Consider the following 19,709-nt stretch of genomic DNA (forward strand, 5'->3'; position numbering starts at 1 on the left):
TTAAATGTGTCAACTGGGTGTAAGCCAATAGTACCATGTACTATGGGTTCTTAATGTTGCCACTTTGACATTATTGCACTCGGTGAGATGGTAGTTCATTGATATTATGGGGAACCATTTTTTAGCCCTTTCAATAATTTAGTTGGCTTCCTAATGCATTTATTACTGCTTGCACCTTTATATATTATGAAGAGCTCACATAGCTGCCTGGAAACCCCACTCTTTAATTAGTGAAATATACAAAACGTAATGGATGGAAGGCTTGAATCAGTCGTAGGCATTGGTAATCCATCTGTATTTTGCACACCAGGCCACCTAAGTTTTACCAGTGGCTGATATGAATTAAAGCATTCCTCCCATCACTTTGTGTATACTTGAGTGTGTCACCTTAAGTGTGAGGGTATGTCCAGACGTGAGTCCCATGAACACTGTGCCACTGGAACCAAGCTACGCCCCACCTGATGAGCAGTAATAAGAGCAGAACTGATCCTAGGTTACTTGTGATACAGTTCTGGGAGGACCGGGCCTGGCAGTTCGGGCTGGACTATAGTCCAAACTAACGTGGCATGGTGTGCAAAATAATGGTGTATTGGGATGCAGCCCATAATAATTACCAGTGGCTGAGATTTAGTCAAGCATTCCATCCATCACATTTTGTATACTTGAGCACTCTTTAATTAGGGCTGCAGGCGCTTTGTTTCTTGGTTCAGAAGCCAGGACCTGCCGGAGTATGGAAATGCAAGTTATCTACTGTACATTCTCTCACGTCAGTGGAGCTTGCTTGATCGCCCCACATCACTCCTGCAAATGATGGTGGGCTCTTGAGAAATGTTGCTTGAGTATCTATTCTCTAGTCCTCGTGCTACTGATAAGTGTTCATGTGGTGGTTGTGCTTGGCTTCAAGAGTAAAGACATTAAAAATAGAGAATCCTTCTGAGCTTCATTTCAGGGGATGCTTTAGAGTGGTCGAAGCAGCTGGGTGTGTGACACCATTTGGTTTCAGATGCAGCATGGACCCTGCTGATCTTCTTCACTTCCTTATTTTACTACCTACAATGTCAAATTAAATGTGGCAGATATTTGGTATTTCCTTTTCAATTTAAATGATATTGTTGAAGGAATTGCCTAGTATTTCTATATTTCAACCCCTCGCTTGAAAGCCTAATGACGGAGGGGCGAACTATAGCCCAGTATAATGAAGTAGCCTTACACTAATGTAGGGCACTAACCTCCTGTAGACATTTCGAGTATTAGACAAATATACCGCAGCTAGGCGCACTGTGCTGGTTTGGCAGAGTCATACAGCACCACAAAGTGGTGCATGTGTTAGTGTCATTTTTTCAACAACGCAACTCTACTACGGGGGCGAAATAAGTGTACAAGGCTAACATTCTTGGCTGATTACATGTAACCAGTCAGTCAGACCATTAACTGTGGTAAAATGCACTGACTATACTGACTGTAAGCACTGCCCTGTCAACAACCTTTCTTCTGTTAGCAAAGGTTGTATCCTATCACTGTAATAATTGCAGTACTTGTAACTACTAGCGCCATGGGTACAAATTGCAACAACGCTTGCATCCTTTGCTTATCTGAATGCCCCATCTACTCACAAATTTGTGGTGATAACATGGTTTTGGGTCTCCTTGAAGTAGTGTAAAGTGCTAAATATTCTGTTTTCCTTTTCTGGAGAGGTATGTGCATATCATATCTTGCACTGCTTTCTTGTTATTCACAAGTTGATGTCAAGAACATGGTCATGTTTAAACAACCAACAAGCTGAGATAGCTTATGTTGCCTCCATCCTTTATTTGCCTAAAATAACTTTATGTTCTGTTTTATCCAAGATTCATGATTTGTTCCTCTATATTTGAGTCATACCCAGTTTTCTCAGGTCAAAAGTCTGCGTGTCATTTTTGATCAGTAAATTCACATTAAATCACGGGTCAATCATCTCGTAAATTTGAAATTTCATACCACATAGAAGGCCATTCTCCTTTTCGGACTTGCCAGACATACTCAGTATAGGATTTGCTCTGACCCTCTCGTCCCTTAAATACAATTGGGACGAAAAAGCCCCTCACATGGTGACAGATGTGTATCCCTGCCCTGAGTGTCCCAGCTGCAACAATGTCTAGATGCCTGGTGCTGATTTTGCGTGTGTGCCATGACAAAAGCCTGTCTCATGGATTTATATTTTGTTGGAGCAGGACGGGCACCCAAAGTACTACCCTCATAGTGGTAAAAATGTACTGCCTTTGCCAGTATTCAAGTAATACAAGCGCAGTTGTAGTAACATACCATATAGTGATCAGTAGAAGTGAACAGGCCATTTTTACTTGTGTCACTGGAGTGAGGCCGACAGACTCACTCATGTAAAGTTCACTGCTGTGTGCCTAACTCACCCTTGATCTACATCAAGTTAGTATGTAGCACTGTGCAGTGTGTGTGTGTCGTATGCTTGTGCTGAATGTGTGTGTGCCTGTGAATGCTAGACATGGAAGAACATGGAAGATTCTAGGTTCCTGTTAGAAACTGTGTCTCTAGTTGGCAGAGGTATGCACCCTGTCCAAGTAGGGACCATAGTCCTACTCAGGCTAAGTCACAAAACAATCTAAATTATCCTGTGCTCACCCTCTGGTAACTGTACACAGAGCAAGCAAGCATAACCTAGAAGGCAATGTGTAAAGTATTTGTGCAATAATTCATATAGTAATACAGGGAAAACACCACAAAAAATCTCCACATCAGATTAGAAAAAGAGGCAATATTTATCTGTACAAAATGAGAATAAACTGATAAATACTTCTCAAATTATTACTCTCAATGCACAAGGGAATCACAGTGCAAAATGCAGGTTTCAAAGCGTTCTCGAGCCCATTCAGGACACGGGTCTGATGAGACTAGCGCGTGCAGGAAAACAAATGGCCCACGGCAGGTGAGCGCACAGACCTCTCGCTCGAGGTTAGAATCTCAGTAGCGTTCAAGAGCCACAGAGGCTTGCGCTGCGTTAGTTGGTGTAGATGCGCAGCGTTGAAGCTCCTCATGGGGTTGTGCGATGCTGACAGGCTAACAGTCGTTATCCCGGTAAACCTTCCAAGGGCAGCACAGCAAAAGCTTCTCTCAGTGATGCGGCATGGGGGGTAACAGACAGAGGAGGCATTACTGAAGCAATGCACTTGATCTTTTAGTCAGAGCATAGTTGTTGATGCTCAATCCCAGTAAAGTGCTTGGGGTTGAGCCGCACAAGCTGGCGAATTGGCTCAGGAGAGATGTAGATGCAGGATTATGCTGGAGTTTAACAAAGAGTGGACTCCCACTGTAGAAATTTAAAATCTTTGATGGCCCTGAGACTTTGGAGATCAGGGGGCAGGCCAACAAACCTTGGAAATCACTTGGAGGGAAGGCAGGGTCCTTCCAGCAGAGTCATGGAGCAGTAGGGCAACAAGCAGAAAAGCAGTCCTTCCAGAAAAGCAGTCCAGTTGAGTCCTTTGAGCAGCACAGCAGCCCTTCTGACAGGGGTTCAGTTCAAGATCTAGGAGTGTCTGTGTTGGTGGGGTAAGAGACCCAGTACTTATACCCAAATATGCCTTTGAAGTGAGGGAGACTTCAAAAAGTGGTGTAGAATAACACAAGTAGCCTTTTCAACCCAGTCCTGTCTGCCATGCTATATGTGGGTGGTAATCATTCCTGTGTGTGGGGTCAGGCCACCACCCTTTGAAGTGTAAGTGTGAGCCCCTTTCTCCCTATCATCCCAGGAAGGACCATCAGACTGCAGATGTATATAGATGGGTGCTCAGTCACACCTAACCTTTTTGTGTTTGTGGCTGTCTAGGGGGAATGCGCAAAGTGTAGCCGTCACCTAGTCTAGGCGTGTAATGGAGACAGGCTGTAAGGCACAAAGCGCAGTAAGAACAGAGAAATGTCCACTTCTTAAAAGGAGCATTTCTAAAACAGTAATGCTAAATCCGACTTTACCATTAAAACAGATTTATCATTACCATTCCAATGACCTGAATCATGATGTAGCTACTCCTTTCAGATCAGGAATTACAGCTTAAAAGTATATTAAGGAATTCCTACTGCTGGCCTATGAGAGGAGTAGGCCTCACATTAGTGAAAAACGACTTAGGGAGTTTTCCACTACCAGGACATGTAAAACATAAAAGTACAAGTCCTGCCTTTTAAATACACTGCTCCCCGCCCTCTGGGTTACATGAGGCCTACCTTAGGGGTGACTTATTTGTAATAAAAGGGGTAGTTTAAGGCTTGGCAAGGGGTTTTAAATGCCAACTCGATGTGACAGTAAACTGCACACACAGGGCCTGTAATGTCAGGCCAGAGACATGGTTAAGGGGCTACTTATGTGGGTGGCACATCAGTGCTGCAGGCCCACTAGTAGCATTTAATCTACAGGCCCTGGCCACATGTAGTGCACTTAACGAGGGACATATAAGTAAATTAAATATGCCAATTGGGGTAGAGCCAATATTACCATGTTTGGGGGAAAGAGCACAAGTACTTTAACAATGGTCGGCAATAGTAAAGTGCGCAGAGTCCTAAAACCAGCAAAAAAATAGTTCAGAAAAATGGAGGGAGGCAGGTAAAAGTTGGGGGCAGACCACCATAAAGCTGTCAGGTCTAACATTTCCATTTTGAGAGACCCAGGGAAAACTGGAGGAGCATGAAAAGATAGAGGAATACCCCCAGAAAGACTTGTAGATCACGGCATTCCAATGAGTGGGGTGGGACGCACACTAAAGGAAGGAGAGCCAGGCTCTTTAATACACTTCAAACAGTTCTCTTTAATTGAGAGAGGGCTCACTGGAAAGGGGCCTGGGCACATCTCAAGAAGGAGTTGGGTCTGATAAGGGTATCGAGTTGGTTGGGAGCGTTGGAGTAGCACCATGATACAGATATCACTGTGGCTGACACCCATATGAATCTCTAGTCACTCCCATGACCTGTGTTGTGAGGCTATCAGATTTGGAGTTGCTCCTACTGTGATGGACTGCTTTCTGGTGGAAGGGTAAGGCAGATGAGGGGGCACTTCAAAAGGAAGGAGACACCCAACACAAATGTCAAAGACTGAGACTCTAAATCACATCTGGTGTCTGGAAATCAAAATGGGCTATAAAATGTGGAGTTTGAGGGTCCCAAAATTGCCACCTGTCAAGCACCCAGTCAGGCTGTGAGAGGAGGAGAATCCCTACAAGAGGTCTGTCTGTGACCAGGACTGGGGTGTGAGTCCTGCCAGTCTCCCAGCTGGATGAGTGGACATCACTCAGGGAAAATCCAAGACCATGTGCTCCTGGAGTGTAGAGCACCAGTACCTGCCTACTTGCCAATACCAGTGAGCTTTTTGAGGAATAGGAGAGCACTGAGGACAGCGACGTCCAGTGGGGCATCCCGGCAATTGGATCCCTGCAGCAAGTTGTGAGGATACAGCTGCTGCACCAATCAGGTGCTTGGACTGTGCAGGTTCGAGTTCCCCATATGCCAGAGGGGGGCTGCTGTGAAGTAGCTTTGGTCAGCATCACAGCCGTGCCGATATGGCCATAGCCCATGTGCAGAGGAAGGTCTGACCCAGTGTGTCAGATGAGGCCGCCGTGAAATGCACTGCTGTGTCAAATGGGCTGCAGCCATTGTGTGGGGGAAATTTAGAGAGTCGGTGTGCCAGGTGGGGCTGCCACAAAATACACTGCCATGCTGATAGGGCTGTAACCTGCATGCGGAGGAAAGTCAGTGACCCCATGTGCCGATGGGTCTTCTGTGAAATACACTACTGTGCCAATTGAGCCAAACCCGCATGTGGAGGAAAGTCAGCGAACTTGTTTGCCAGGTGGAGGCACTGCGAAATATGCTACTATTCCGATTGAGCCTTAGCCCAGTGCAGGGGAAAACCGGCAACCCTTTGTGTGTGGTGGGGCTGCTGTGAAACATACGGTTGTGCCTTTCAGGCTGTCGTCTGTGTGTGAAGTAAGGTCAGGGATCCCATACGCCGGGGGACCACCGGAACGGAAAAGGACTGTTGCTCATTTCAAGTCATTGTCGTGAAGAGAGGCTGCTGTATTGACCTGTTCGAGCCCCATGCCCCAGCTGAGGGTCAGACCGGAGCAGCTTACAACTCCTCAACTGTGGGAAGGATCAGTGGAACTTACCAGAGAAAGTGCAGAGGACTTCCAGCTGCTACCTCTGCAGAGCCGCAAGTGTTACAGCTGCGACCCCTGGTGATCCCTAAATGGAATCCAAGGCCCTAAGTCTCATGCCACCTCAGACTCCATCGCAGCCCAGACACGTATCCACAGGTAGAGTGCTTCTTTCTCGGACATATTGACTCCTGACCAATGGACGTCATTTGTGGGTCACCAGAGGTCGCAGCTTCGACCCATGGCTTGGCCGTTGCTTCCCCTGGCACTGCCTTTGCGATTCAGTGCCAGGAACACTATGGCAGCTCGGACGTCAGTTAAGGCTCCACTCTCTTTGTTTTCTGTTAATTTTTTATTACACTAATGGTGAATAATAATATAATATAATAATATATTATTCACTATTAGTGTAATAAAAATGGAGTACATTTATCTGGAATATGCCCTTCCATGGCAGCTGAGGTGAGTAAAAAAATGCTTTTAAATGTATGTTGTGTGCTTTCGGGTGAGAGTGTGTTTATGTGAGAGTGTATGTAAGTGTGAATTTGTGTGTATGTGTAAGTATGTGTGTATGAGTGAAAGTGGAGGTCAAAGGGCGTGTGATGTCACTTCCACTACCCCTGGCATTTCGGTGAATTGACGTCCATGTCTTGAACTGAAAGGTTTCCAGCTGTCTGCTGTTCATAAACTCCTCAAGACACTCATGTCCTTACTAGCTCTAAGGCTCTTCGCCATTTCTATATCTTAATTCAGTCTCTATAGACTATTTCCACTCCTGAGCCGGCTATCATCCAATTACAGCACACAAAAGCCTGGTCACCTCACCGATGGTCCCTGACATAAAGTCTTAGCAAGCGAGCAGATTTCTGTATTTGCATTTTCAATACTTCTGATTACTCTGCTGTAGCGCTGCGTGTTGTAGCGTATACATTACACGTTGTCGTCTTTTCTTCCAGGATCTGCATCTCGGAGTTTCTGAAGAATGAAGATGTCCACTCGGTGTTCGTCTTTTACAGGCGCTCAAAGGGAGCCCTCGCAGCCTCTCTCACGCCCCCGCCGGCTCTCCAGAGCAAATGCCTCTGCTTCGCCAAGCTCGGCACAGTCTCCAAGCTGACTGCAGAAAACATCGGTACCCGTGCTCTACTGCTTCTTGTTTATGGATAATGTAGGGTCCGGCGGACGAAAGCAATGAGGGTTGCAGGGCCTGCGATTTAATGACCGCCAGTGTTATGTGGCAATGTACAGAATTAACATAAGGCGCTGGAAACGTCTTTGTGTCTCATAATGTACACCTTGTAACCCATACTGAACTGCAAGGGGTGTGTGTAAGGCGTGTACCCCGTCTCGTTTGTGGTTCACTGTTGAATGTATCAATGCTTTGTGACCGCAGTTGCCAACCATTGATCAGGTACCGAAAGTAGGTGGTATTCATTCACAAACTGAAAGCTGTTATTGTTGTACAGCTTTCACTCAGAGGATGGTGGCTTCAGACTTGAGGGAACCCGTGCCCGCTCCCTATATCACTCCCTGAACGATGACTATTATTTTTTGAAGTTTCAGTACATTCATAAAATACATGCATTCAGTTATCTTCAGAGAAGTATACATCTCTCACTACATGCTATTGGCTGTCTAGTTTACCATTCTGCCTTCCACAAAGTGCTTCCATTCCAATGCAAGTGGGACTATTTTCCAACAGAATAGTACAATCTGTCATCATATTTTCTCACATTCAATCCTTTATCTCACACATGCATTATAAACAGAAAGGTTTCCCTATTTTTTCAGTGCAGCTGCCATTTTCATTGTATTTCTCAGGGCTAAAGTGCAAGCCTACTGTATCCTGGCTCTCTCATTGGCTTTTCTTTCTTTGCAAATCAGGTTGTCTGGACCCCAATATGGACGCCCAAAGTCTCATGAGATCAACAACAAAAGTCTGTGTTTGAGTGGGTATCTTGGGGCCATGCCACCCTCACGTCATTCCTACCATTTCCCCCACACTTTCTTCCCTCTCCCCTTCCTTCTTCTCCCCTCTCCTTCTGCCCATCTTTACTTCCTTTGGCCCTCCCCATTTCCAGTCCCCCTTTTTTTCCAGGTGCTGAAACTGCACATACTATAAAGACTGCAACTCTTGTATTGAAACAGTGAGCTAAGAGCCACAGGAACTTTGAGATAAAGAAGTGTAAGGGCCAGATGTACGAAAATGTACTTTTGCATTTCTTAAATAGCGACTTCATAGAAATCGCTATTTAGGAAATGCAAAATGCTATGTACAAAGATACCAAGTTCCTAATAGAAAGTAGGAATAGCTATTAGGACATTGTTATTAAGACATCCCATTGCATTTGAGTCAATGGGCAGGTTTTGCACTTCCTGAATAGTGATTTCTTATTAAGAAATTGCTATTCAGGAAATACAAAACCAGGGATAGCAATAGGAAAAAGACTCCCCTTGATGTACCCCAAAAATAGGGGTGCACCTGTAGAGCACACATATGCCTAAGGGGCACGTGTGTGCTCTATTGCAATAAAAAAAAACACCTTGGGATACTTTTATTTTTTTTTAATCTGGTTAACACTGACTATAAGTTGGTGGTAATTGCATCGCCTAAATGCCCAAATCACATTTTGGAAATGCATGGTACATCAGAATAGGAAATGCAAATAAGAAATCCCTATTTGCATTTCCTATTCTGGGAATCATAAATTGCGATTTCTACAAAGTAGAAATCGCAATTTGCGATTCCTACAAAGTAGAAATCGCAATTTGCGATTCCTCAAAGGGCTTTGTACATTAAAAAAGCACTGTTTGAGTTTCTTAATGGCCCGAAATACCAATTCGGACCGCCAAAATGCAAACAGGCTTCGTACATATGGCCCTCTATTAGATAGCCACCACGTTTCAGTTATACTTTTCATTTAATTGGTTTCTTGTACAACCGTTGTTACAAATTTTCTTTCAAGCCATACAAAACAGCCCTCTGCTCTTCCGTCAGATGTTCCTCCAACTAATAGGGAAGGTGAATATATTTTGGTACCAATAACTGTCAAGTCGCTCTGTGCCACACAAAGCACACACGCCTCAGACAGCTGGGTCACTGGGTTTGTCCTGGCCACTTGCATTTGACAGGTGTTAAAATGAACCCTATGAATAAACCAATAGCCAAGTTAATGCTGTCTGGCAAATTTTCTCACCATTCCATGATTTTGGTGCCTGGATGCCAATTTGTTTGAAGTCCTGGTGCGGTATAAAAACATATTAACATAGTATGATGTGGTTTGCATTTATATGTATAAACATTTTATCAAAATCAAACACCGCAGTCGACCCCCACCTCCTAGAAGTCTCTTAAGATTATTGGACAGTTTGAGTGCTGCGTTTCTCTTACTTTTTATCTGTTATAAAGACTGCATCTTTAGCCCTCCTCCTTTTTTTGCTGAAATGACATGCTGAGCAGTTATTTTTGCACATCGAGATGTAACACTACGAGGTGGCGTTGCATTTTCAAAAGTATGGACCAACCATTATTATATGCCTGTACTTGTATCCTTACGTTTGGTCGCGTTTGTATAAATCACAAAGAATATAGCCAATGTCATTAGGACTTTAATGATGTCTTACAAATGGCATAGTTAATAGGTCTGACTCCCAAGTTCTAATATATGCAAATAGCAATTTTCCATGCCTGTGTTTGCATGCCTTTGCACATTGAACAGTACTTATTGGCTTTGCCAATGCTTGTTATGTAGCATGTCTCCGTCATTTTAAAGTCTGAGAGTCTCTCCTCAGTGACACCAGTGTATTTTTACTTGAAAGCATGGCTCTCAGATAAAAATACTCCAGTCAGGGAGCCATATCTGAGGGAATTTCCACTCCAGTATAACGAGGAGCATCAAACCTTTAAGGGCCAGTAGGTAGGGCCTGGCAAAATTGTTGAAACTAGTGACTTTACGTACCCATTGTTTGCAATGCATGACCCTATTTATGAAAGAACAAAAAAGGTGGACATTGAGAAAGGACCAAGAGTTCTGAAACACTGAACTTGAGTGCCAGGTAACATTGAGGCATAAAACAACCCTTAATGGCCGTTATCCCATCTACTAGCTCTAGGTACTTTACATTGAATTATAATGCTGAATTTGCTGTTTATTGCAGTGTTTGATGGTCCAAGGGGCAAGAAGGCAGGGCCTATTCCTGCCACTGTTGACTCGAACCTTTTATAATAAAGGGGTGTCCCTATATTCCTCAGAATCAAGAAACCAATCAAGTAATAACACGCAAAATGATTCTGACATAGAACTTTTTCAATGTGAATTTATTGAATATAGGAAGAGGCCATGAAGTGTACTCTTCGAATCTCTCTTTAAAACCCAGTCTGACTGCAGCTTTCATTCCTGGCCAAGAAGGCGCAAGACTATTGAGATGTTATTCAATCCCGATAATGAGGACGATTGGGTTTTGGGAGCCTATTTAACATGCCCTGGTTTTTCCACATTTGTTTGTGCAGCTTATTGACTCCAACTACATTGGCGATTACTTTCTCCCTTCTTTCTCCGTCTTGGGGTATCTCCTTTACATGTCTTATTCTTGATGAAGACCCTATTTCACTTACAGGAAATTCTCATGGCCGAAACATCCACACAACACTGTATTTGCACCTAGATCTGTTGTTTCTTGCATTACGGCAAAACTATGTGAAATGGATTGAGTTTTGCATTGTACACTTTTGAGTTCACACTAGGTTGCTATATTTATGTTTATGATCCCTTTACTTTACCTTTCACGAGCACTGCACCATTGCACTGATATTTTTTATTGTGCTACACCCCTATATTTTTTAGCAAATGAATGTAACATAATGTCTATTTTAAGAACATAGGGCCACATGTACGAAATTCAGGTTTTGTGACTCGTTTGAAATTGGTGCTAACTGTGATTGTTTTGCGACCGCATTCACGGTCACAAGACAATCGTACATGGGACTCCGACTCATAATTAGGAAGGGGACACCCCTTCCTAATTGCGACTCGCAAACACTTTTTGCAATTCGATAAATAGATTACGAATCGCAAAAATGGGTCTGTACATCCCAAATAGCATTTTTTCAAGTCGCAAACAGCCCGATTCGCCGTTTGCGACTTGAAAAATGCTTCGTACATCTGGCCCTTAGTCTTGTGTGTGGTTATATTTCACCTGAAGAGTGCCTTTCTTGGCCTCCTCCTATGGTCGTTAAGTTCACTTTGGAAAAGTCCTTTGACATAATCACTGTTTAATAGAAGGTACCTCAACAGTGGTGTTGATGTGAGAGCAAAGACATACCAATGAGTGCAGGTTTGTGTTCAAACTGAGGCCCAGTTCGATTTCCTCAGCACCAGTTAGTTTCAGAATTACCACAACGGGAAGTGTAGGACTTGCAGTGAATATTTCTATGGATTCACCACAAAAATATTTATTTTTCTGTAAAGCTGTGCAAATCTGTGACTTTACACATTAGCACAGGGTCGTTTCTAATTTCCTTTCATATGTTTCTTTGTGTGGCATTAACCAAGTATGCCTCTTCCTCCTCAACCTAGCCTGACCATATTTAACCCCCCTAGCATACAGTGGAGTGGTTTTAACTAAAAATCAACAATACAAATAAAGAGAGAGAATATAAACCAGTGGGAAAATGTCAACAGTAATTGTGACAAAATTGTTGAAACTGGTGACTTTACATACCCATTGTTTGCAATGCATGCCATTTATTCATAGATTTTCTGCCAGTTTTTTATTTATCCTTAAGTCCTTTATTGGGCAACTCTTACATTTTGTTCTAGTGACATAGCTATAATATTTTGCCAAAATACATGTTATTGTTCAATTTATCATAACCTTCATAGAGATTTGTGATGCTTGTAATTTAAAAATGGTGTTTTCTTCCAAAACCTGCTCTGACGTTCGTAATCATGTATATTTTCATAGCCAGTAACGTGATCACAGTGGACTGCACCAAATTCCCATTGCGATATATCGGCCAAGTTCTTCACCAGGTCTATCTGCCCCTGCTCTGCGCTGACAGTGGGATTTCAAACAGTTCAGCGTACAGTGCAGAGAAAATAATGGATATCTTACACCGCTTTACTGGAAATTTGGAGGTCATAGCTGGCCACTCTGAGGTAATATCAATGAAAGGATTCGTCAGTCTTTCACTGATGATTTGTCCTTGAGAAATGTATGAAAAAAGTTTACGCACCAAGTTATCTGTAGACATCCAGAGATTAAGGTCAGTCCAAGAAAGTGAAATGAATGTACTAAATGGATTTGATCATAGTTTATTAAATGTTAATTGTTTATGAAAGGTTGTTATTGGAAAACACAAGTATATTCTCTATACAGTACTGTCTTCTGCGGTCCACCCACCTAATTAATTTTCGTGGCACAAGTTTGCATAAGAGAAGCATTGAGTCACACGACCAAGTCACAGTTACAAGTTAGGAGTACCTCTCAAAAGCTTGTGCACAACACCAGTGCTTCCTTCTCAATGCTTGTATCAAAGCGGTCAAGCCCAGCACACATGCCCACTTCAGCAGGCACGTAATCAAACAAGACAAGCAGACACCAAAACTTAGGCTTGCACCTGCAGCCAGGCATGCAAACTGCGGCTTGCACCTCATCAAATAATCACACAAGCAATCAAAGAAGGCCAACTAAGCGCTACAGGGATGCACCAATGGCAACAACACTTAGCACAATTAACAACGTCATACAGTAGAGCATAACAATTTAAATGCACACTATCCAGTAATCCAGAAATGTGCACTTATTTGTGATCTGAAGAAGACTGAACTGTCACATTAGATTGGGTCAACCGTTTTTAGAGCTGTGCTTTTACATGTATTGTATTGTATTGTAATAGTATTTATATAGCGCTTACTACCCCTGACGAGGCGTCAAAGCGCTTTTTTCTGCGAGTAGCACGCTACTCCGGAGCCCAAAAGGAATTAGTGGTGGATTAGTATAAGGAAATATGAGAACAGTTTTAGTATTATTATGAGTTAGTTTGAGTTAATTTGAGCCGTATACAGGCAGTGCTTTAAATGGACCGGTACTGTCCGGTACTGAGTACTGGCACTTTTTTATTTTGAGAGGGAGAGTACCGGCACATCTCAAGAAAAACTTAATTCTTTTAATTGGAGAGTACCGGCACTTCTCGGAAACAAGCAGGTAGTCTGGCACAGAGTACCTGCACTTTAAGTTTCCATTTCAAGCACTGCAGAGGGATGTACCTCCAAGGAGGGGGGGGGGGTTGTTTGGGATGTTACACCGCTCTAAAAAGTGTATTCTTTCGTAAATAGTTTGGTACAAGTGCTTTCAGCCGGGTATGTGATGGTTGCAATTTTCCAGTGAGTACTTTTTACTGAGTATAGCAGCAGAGATCTGCTCAAGGAGTCCTTTCTATCTGTGCTATTGGCTATGGTGTGCCATGCACATTAATGAAAATTTCCTTTTATATTCTGAAAGGGTTTTATCGTCCTTCCTATGCCTTCGTTGGACATACTGGGCAATTCCGCTGCATCTGACAGGCGGGGAGCTGTCATTCATGTAATGGAAACTGCAGTTATTGGATGGATCAAACAGATTAAGGTATGATCTAGAATTCTAAATGTCCTTCACTTTTAAGTTATAAATGTTTTTTACAGTCACCTTTCAGTTGAGGTGTGTTATCTGGTAGAGACTTTTAGCTGCAGATTACTTAGAATTTCCCAGGAGTTAGACTGGATCTGGAAGATTTTTGTGCGAGCAGTACCCCTGCGCGCTGTCTGGTGTCTTCGTTCAGTTCCATGTGGTGTCGTTAGCATCATTGATGCCGGAAGTGACATCGCGGTCACCTGTATATGCACCACCTCACCACGCAGACATCAGTTATTTTCTCTCCATGCCAGTTAGCGCTGATCCAGAGAAAGAGCTAACCTCTGTTGCTTTTTTACAGGTTTTTTCAACGTTGGATATTTTGTCAAGTGAGTTGAGTAACTTTGTATGAGAAAGGCAGATTTTAAACCACGTGGTGCCTGTCACTGTGCCATGTCGGTTACATACCCCCAATTGGTCTGTTAGTGGTGCCTCGAGTGCGACCATGACACTACATCATGCTCGGACTGCCAGGGCATGGTACCGAAGGCTTTGAGAGAGTGTCGTAAAGCTGCTTGTAGCCCGGCAGTCAACACCACTTAGCGTGACTCCTCAGTGGTCTCAGACCTGATGAAGGAGAAAGTCACAGGGCTGCTCCAGGAGCCCCAAGTCCTCTTCATCCCACTCCAGGTCATTTGGACACTTGGGGGAAGAGGCATAAGAAGCACAAGAAGTCGAAATGTCCATCAGTTTTTATGTTCTCCCCATTATTCATTATTTTGGTTAAATATTTTATGAATGGATCTCTGTGACTTACAAGAGACCACTTTGTCCAGATCACCCACATCTCACATATATTTAAAAATCAATGTGATATTGTGCACCTATGTCAATTCACTGTATTTCATCCTGCGAACATTTCAATTTGGTGCAAACATTAGATCAAAAACAAGTCTATATATTTTCACCTCAACTTGCATTTAGATTTGAAGCTATCCTATTGAAATGAGTAGAAACAGATAAATGAGTACCAATATATATAAACCCCTCTAACTGCCTTTAGGTGCTAAAGTTTATTTTCTTTTTATGTGCTTTGTATGATTTTTTTAATGGAATGATCTCCCAATATCTCCCTAATATCAGATAATTAAATAACTGATTTATTTTTCTGGGAGAAACACCTATATACTTTCGCTTACACTAACATTTAACAGTAGCAAAACTCTAAACATAGTTGTCGTGCTAATCCTAATAGCCATCATGCTGAATTTCAGTCGTTCATTTTTAAAGAGTTGTCTTTGAAACAAGTTGATTTTTATTAGGTGTGGATATTAATATTATAGCCAACGAGCGCACAATGCATTGTTGGATCGATGCAAACTATTATAAACACCCTGACATGTTTATTTCATATTTCTTTCACGCTATCAATGGTTAAATTAGTGTAAGATGGATGAAATGTAAACTATGTGACCTATAATGGAAAGTATTGGCTTGATATTTGTAACCTGTATGTTACTTTTATGCATGGCAATGGCTGTGAGTTTATTGAGCCAAGAAGGGTGAAAGGCTGTATTAGTAAGATTTGAATCTGTGACTTTAGAGGTCACTCCACGTGTTAGCAGCCATCTTGCTTGTAATTAACCATTGAGTTCTCAACTGAATCCACTTAGGAGGCCTCCATTTTGTAAATGTATTTATCATTTAACACCTTTTTGTAGTGTGGACCAGATACTTCAGGGTTTCAAAGCACTTTACATAAATTTCAATTCATATGTGATGTCTCCGCTTCAGTCCAAAGTTGTATTGTATTGAAGCATTTAGATATCACGTACAACCCCTATGTGGGATGCTGCAGTACTTGCCTGCATGAGTAACACTGTGTAGGGTGCATGGCTGGAGGAATGTTTTTGTTTTGATCCTATGTGGGAAGTGTTTCCATATTGTGTGTGATGACCACCGAGTTGCAGTTTTGTGTTATGGGACGCAGCGCATAGCAATAAGAGACAAATGCACAGATTTATGGTCCTCATCATGCTGGTCATTTGAGCAGCTCTGCAGGTCCCTTTATGGTATTTTATATGATATAGTTTGTTTAGCTGTTTATTGCACTCAGTTGCCCAATCTGTATATATTTGTAGTCCTCAGGTTGCATGGTTGGAACGATAGAGAAGTGGAGGGATCTGTTGGGATGGATATTTTTATTATCATCCTATATCCTAGTACCGTTGTGAGATTGAATAGATATTTAGGACCTGCAAAGAACGGACTACAATAAAGTTATTCAAATTTGCCAGTAATGTGTGACAGATCTTGTCAGTTATTCAATGTTGGTGCATTTGGTTTGTTTTATGGCTGTACAGTGTTGATTATGGACAAACCCCATACCCAATATTTCATATGTGAATTTATGAGGCGTAAGTTGCAATATGTTGCTAAGCACTGCGTATTATGGGCCATAACTGTTACATATGGAAGCACATTGCTATATAATGTCCCAGGGAACCATAGGTCAGCCCTTTTTTGCTTACCTGCATAACAAAAGCACTTTGCTGGTTTGGTTATTTCCAATCTGTGAGTTGTAAGCTGAGGATCGCGCTTGAGGGTGCAACCGTTTTCTGGGCTCTGTTGCCAGGATGCACGTGGTGCAGTTATCTAGTTAGACAAGTTTTCCACCGTCTCCGGAAGTGGATAAGTTTATGGGTGCTTCTAACGCTGATTGGTAATGAGTTCTGGAGTTTGGCAGCTTGTACTGGAAAAACAGTGCCTCCTATGCATTTCTGATGGTAAGGTGATATAATGATAATGTTATGTTATGTTATGTTATTATAGCTTGTATAGCGCTTTATCTGCCCTGAGGCCTTGTAGCGCTTTACACTGCCCACTTAATCGCAGGCAACATAACATCAAAAACTTCAGGCTCTAAATAACCATGTTTTCAAGGTTTTGCAGAAAGTAGTTTCCTGTAAGCATGCTCGGATATTTATCAGCAAGCTATTCCAAAGTTTTGCTCCTTGAAAGGACCGGGATCTTTCTCCCCATCTTGCTTTTTTGACTCTGGGAACCTCAGCAAGGCTGGCCGAGGAGGATCTCAATTGTCTACCTGGTATATAGAATGTGGCTAAAGGTCTGATCATCTCAGGACCCAGATTATGTAATGCTCTGTGCATATAACATAGAGTGTTAAATTGAATTCTTTTTGCAACAAGGAGCCAACGTAGAGAGGAGATTCCCTTGCGTATAGACTGATGTTTAGGAATTTTTAAAAGCATTCGTGCTGCAGCATTTTGAACCCTCTCTAGTCTATCTATTACATATTTAGGTGACCCTATGAATAAGGCATTCCCGTAATCAAGCCGGGAGCCTATCAAGGCCTGAATAATCAGTCTTTTAGCGGTGAAAGGCAGAATTGCCAATACCTTCCTAAGCTTCCTCAAGGGCGCAAAGGAGGCTCCAGCTATTCTGTTGGCATGTTGGGACATTCATAAAAAGGGATCCAGCCACACTCCCAGACTTTTTACAAGATCTTTGGGCGGCGGGAGAGCACCTACCCCATCTATAATTGTAGAGTATGTAAGTGGGTTCTTGAGGCGTCCGAAAAACATCACCTCCGTTTTTAAGTTTACTAGATGCCTGCCATATGGCCACTGCTTGTAGGCAAGGTTCAAGCGCTGTCCCAAGATCTGGCTGCTTGGTGGAGAAGGAGACATTACGTTGTGTATCGTCTGCGTAGGAAACAAGTTTTAAGCCAAACGTTTGAACAATCTGAGCGAGTGGGAGCATATAGATATTGAATAACAGCGGTCTCAGTGATGAACTCCACAGCCACTTGAGATACGTTTGGAGAAGCAAGATTTCTCTAGTACCTGGTAGGATCTTTCATTAATGAAGGAGGTAATCCATCCAAGAGAAGTGTCAGTAATTCCAACATCTTGTAGTCTCTCAGTGAGAACATGGCACTGAGAACGTGGCACTGAGATCTAACAAAATAATAGCTGTTTCGATCCCTGTATCAAGCTGCATTTTTGCTTCTTCCGTAATCGCTATTAATGCGGTTTCTGTTCCACGTCGTGGCCTGAAATCCATATGCGTGGGATGAAGGATCTTATTTTCTTCCAAAAATAGTGAGAGTTGGACCTGCCCTTGTCTTTCGGCTATTTTAGCTATAAGGGGTAGCAGTGAAATGGGACGATAATTGTTTATGATTTCTGGGTCCAAATTAGGTTATTTCAGGAGAGGCTTGACAATGGCCTGCTTCCAAAGATCTGGCACTATAGCCATATAGAATGAAGAGTTGATGAGATTAGCAATCACTTGGCTTACCATTGGTGAACCCCTAAGGAGGATCTGAGGTGTTGCTGGATCCATTGGTGAACCAGATTTAATGGAACCCAGATATCGGGTTACTTTGTCTGTGTTAATCGGGGTAAAGTTATCAAAAATTACTGCATCCTTGGCCTTATGTACATTACCCTTATGATCTCCTTTAGAAGTGTTAGAGAAGGAGGAGTAGATATCCTGTACTTTTTTATGGAGAAAAGCCGCTAAATTAGCAACCTGAGCCTGCGGATCCTCAATGAGGCGTGGTTCATCAGGGGTATTAATGAGGTCTTTAAGTTCCTTAAAATTTTATTTTGGGGAGTTGGCCGCTTCTTCTATTTTTGATGCATAGTATTTTGTCTGTGCTTCTTTTATTGCATTGTGATAGATACAGATCAGTACGGATGATAAGTGGTGAAGCCGTGGATTGCAGTGTTCTGTTTGGGTTGTATTGCTTGAATTTAGGCATAGCAGTCCTTTTCCTTGAGAGGCTGTATGGATAATGCAGAGTGCCTTGAACATTGCCCTTCGGGCTATAGGTAGCCAGTGGAGCAACAGCAGGATGGGAGTCATGGGCTGGAGTCATGCGTTCTCTTGGGTGAAGGCGGAGTAGAAGCATTGCAACATAATGAATGCGGGAGTGCCAATGTATAGCCTGTTGCCATAGTGAAGCTTGGAAATAATGAACGTGAGGAAGGCTTGCTCTTTATGTTGGTATGCAAGGTTTGGGAAAATCTGCTGTGGTGTTTTCATTGTGGAAAAGGGACTCTTTGTGATGCTGGTAGCACGTTGTATTAAGGATAGGTCTGAATCAATGGTTACTCCTAGGTTTCTAAATTCTCTTGAGGTTGTCAAAGGGGCTTGAGGCTCCTTAGGACTTATGGCAGTAGGCTGCTAGTTTTGCCATTGTTCTCATTTTATAATCGCTGTCTTTGCCGTATTGAGCTTTAGATGACTACTCATCACCCATGTGTTTATTGCACGAAGGCAGTCATCGAGTTTTGAGTTGTAGAGGACTTTAGGGCTTTGCATTTTTAAATGATTTTGGTGTTATTTGCATAGTTGTGATAGGTCGGGTTCCATGATTTAGGGCCTGATTTGGAGTTTGGCTGAGGGGGTTACTCCCTCACAAGTGTGATGGATATCCCATCCGCCATACTACGATCTCATTATAGCCCATAGCGATCGTAATACACGCTTGTGATGTAGTAACCCGTCCGCCAAACTCTAAATCAGGCCCTTAATCAGATTTAGTAAGCGAGTTAGGTAGATATTGAATGAAATTGGGGACATGATGGATCCCCAAGGAACACCACAGTGTTACGTGCTAGGAGGTGATGAGAAAGAGGGCAGGCAGACTACACTTTGTGTGTCTATGAGATAAGAAGAAATCAATTTAAAGCATTTTTCACTGATTCTGATAACGTGGAATTCCAGAAGTAATAAGGCAGCTACATTTTTGTCCACTGTGAGGTTTGGGCTAACTAGTTAAGATCATTATCACTGTGGGTTAGATTGGAACCCGAAACCATCAAAGGCTCTCTGGCCTGATTGAAGCCATGCCATTCTTTCCTATATCCCCCTTTTCAATCACATGTTCAAAACCTTTAACGCCATAAAATGTGACTGTTT

The 19,709-nt window shown here is 42.7% G+C and overlaps 1 protein-coding gene across 1 annotated transcript in view; it reads left to right on the forward strand.

The window, feature by feature from the left end:
• LOC138286353 (uncharacterized) overlaps positions 1-19,709 on the forward strand; it is a 1,286,679-nt gene that overhangs the window by 20,284 nt on the left and 1,246,686 nt on the right. The window contains exons 3-5 of the mRNA XM_069226509.1: positions 7,106-7,278; positions 12,111-12,304; positions 13,650-13,772. Coding sequence (XP_069082610.1) covers positions 7,106-7,278; positions 12,111-12,304; positions 13,650-13,772 — 490 coding nt within the window. The remainder of the gene's footprint in view (positions 1-7,105; positions 7,279-12,110; positions 12,305-13,649; positions 13,773-19,709) is intronic.

The sequence above is a fragment of the Pleurodeles waltl genome, chromosome 3_2 (assembly GCF_031143425.1).
Source record: "Pleurodeles waltl isolate 20211129_DDA chromosome 3_2, aPleWal1.hap1.20221129, whole genome shotgun sequence".
Taxonomy (NCBI): domain Eukaryota; kingdom Metazoa; phylum Chordata; class Amphibia; order Caudata; family Salamandridae; genus Pleurodeles; species Pleurodeles waltl.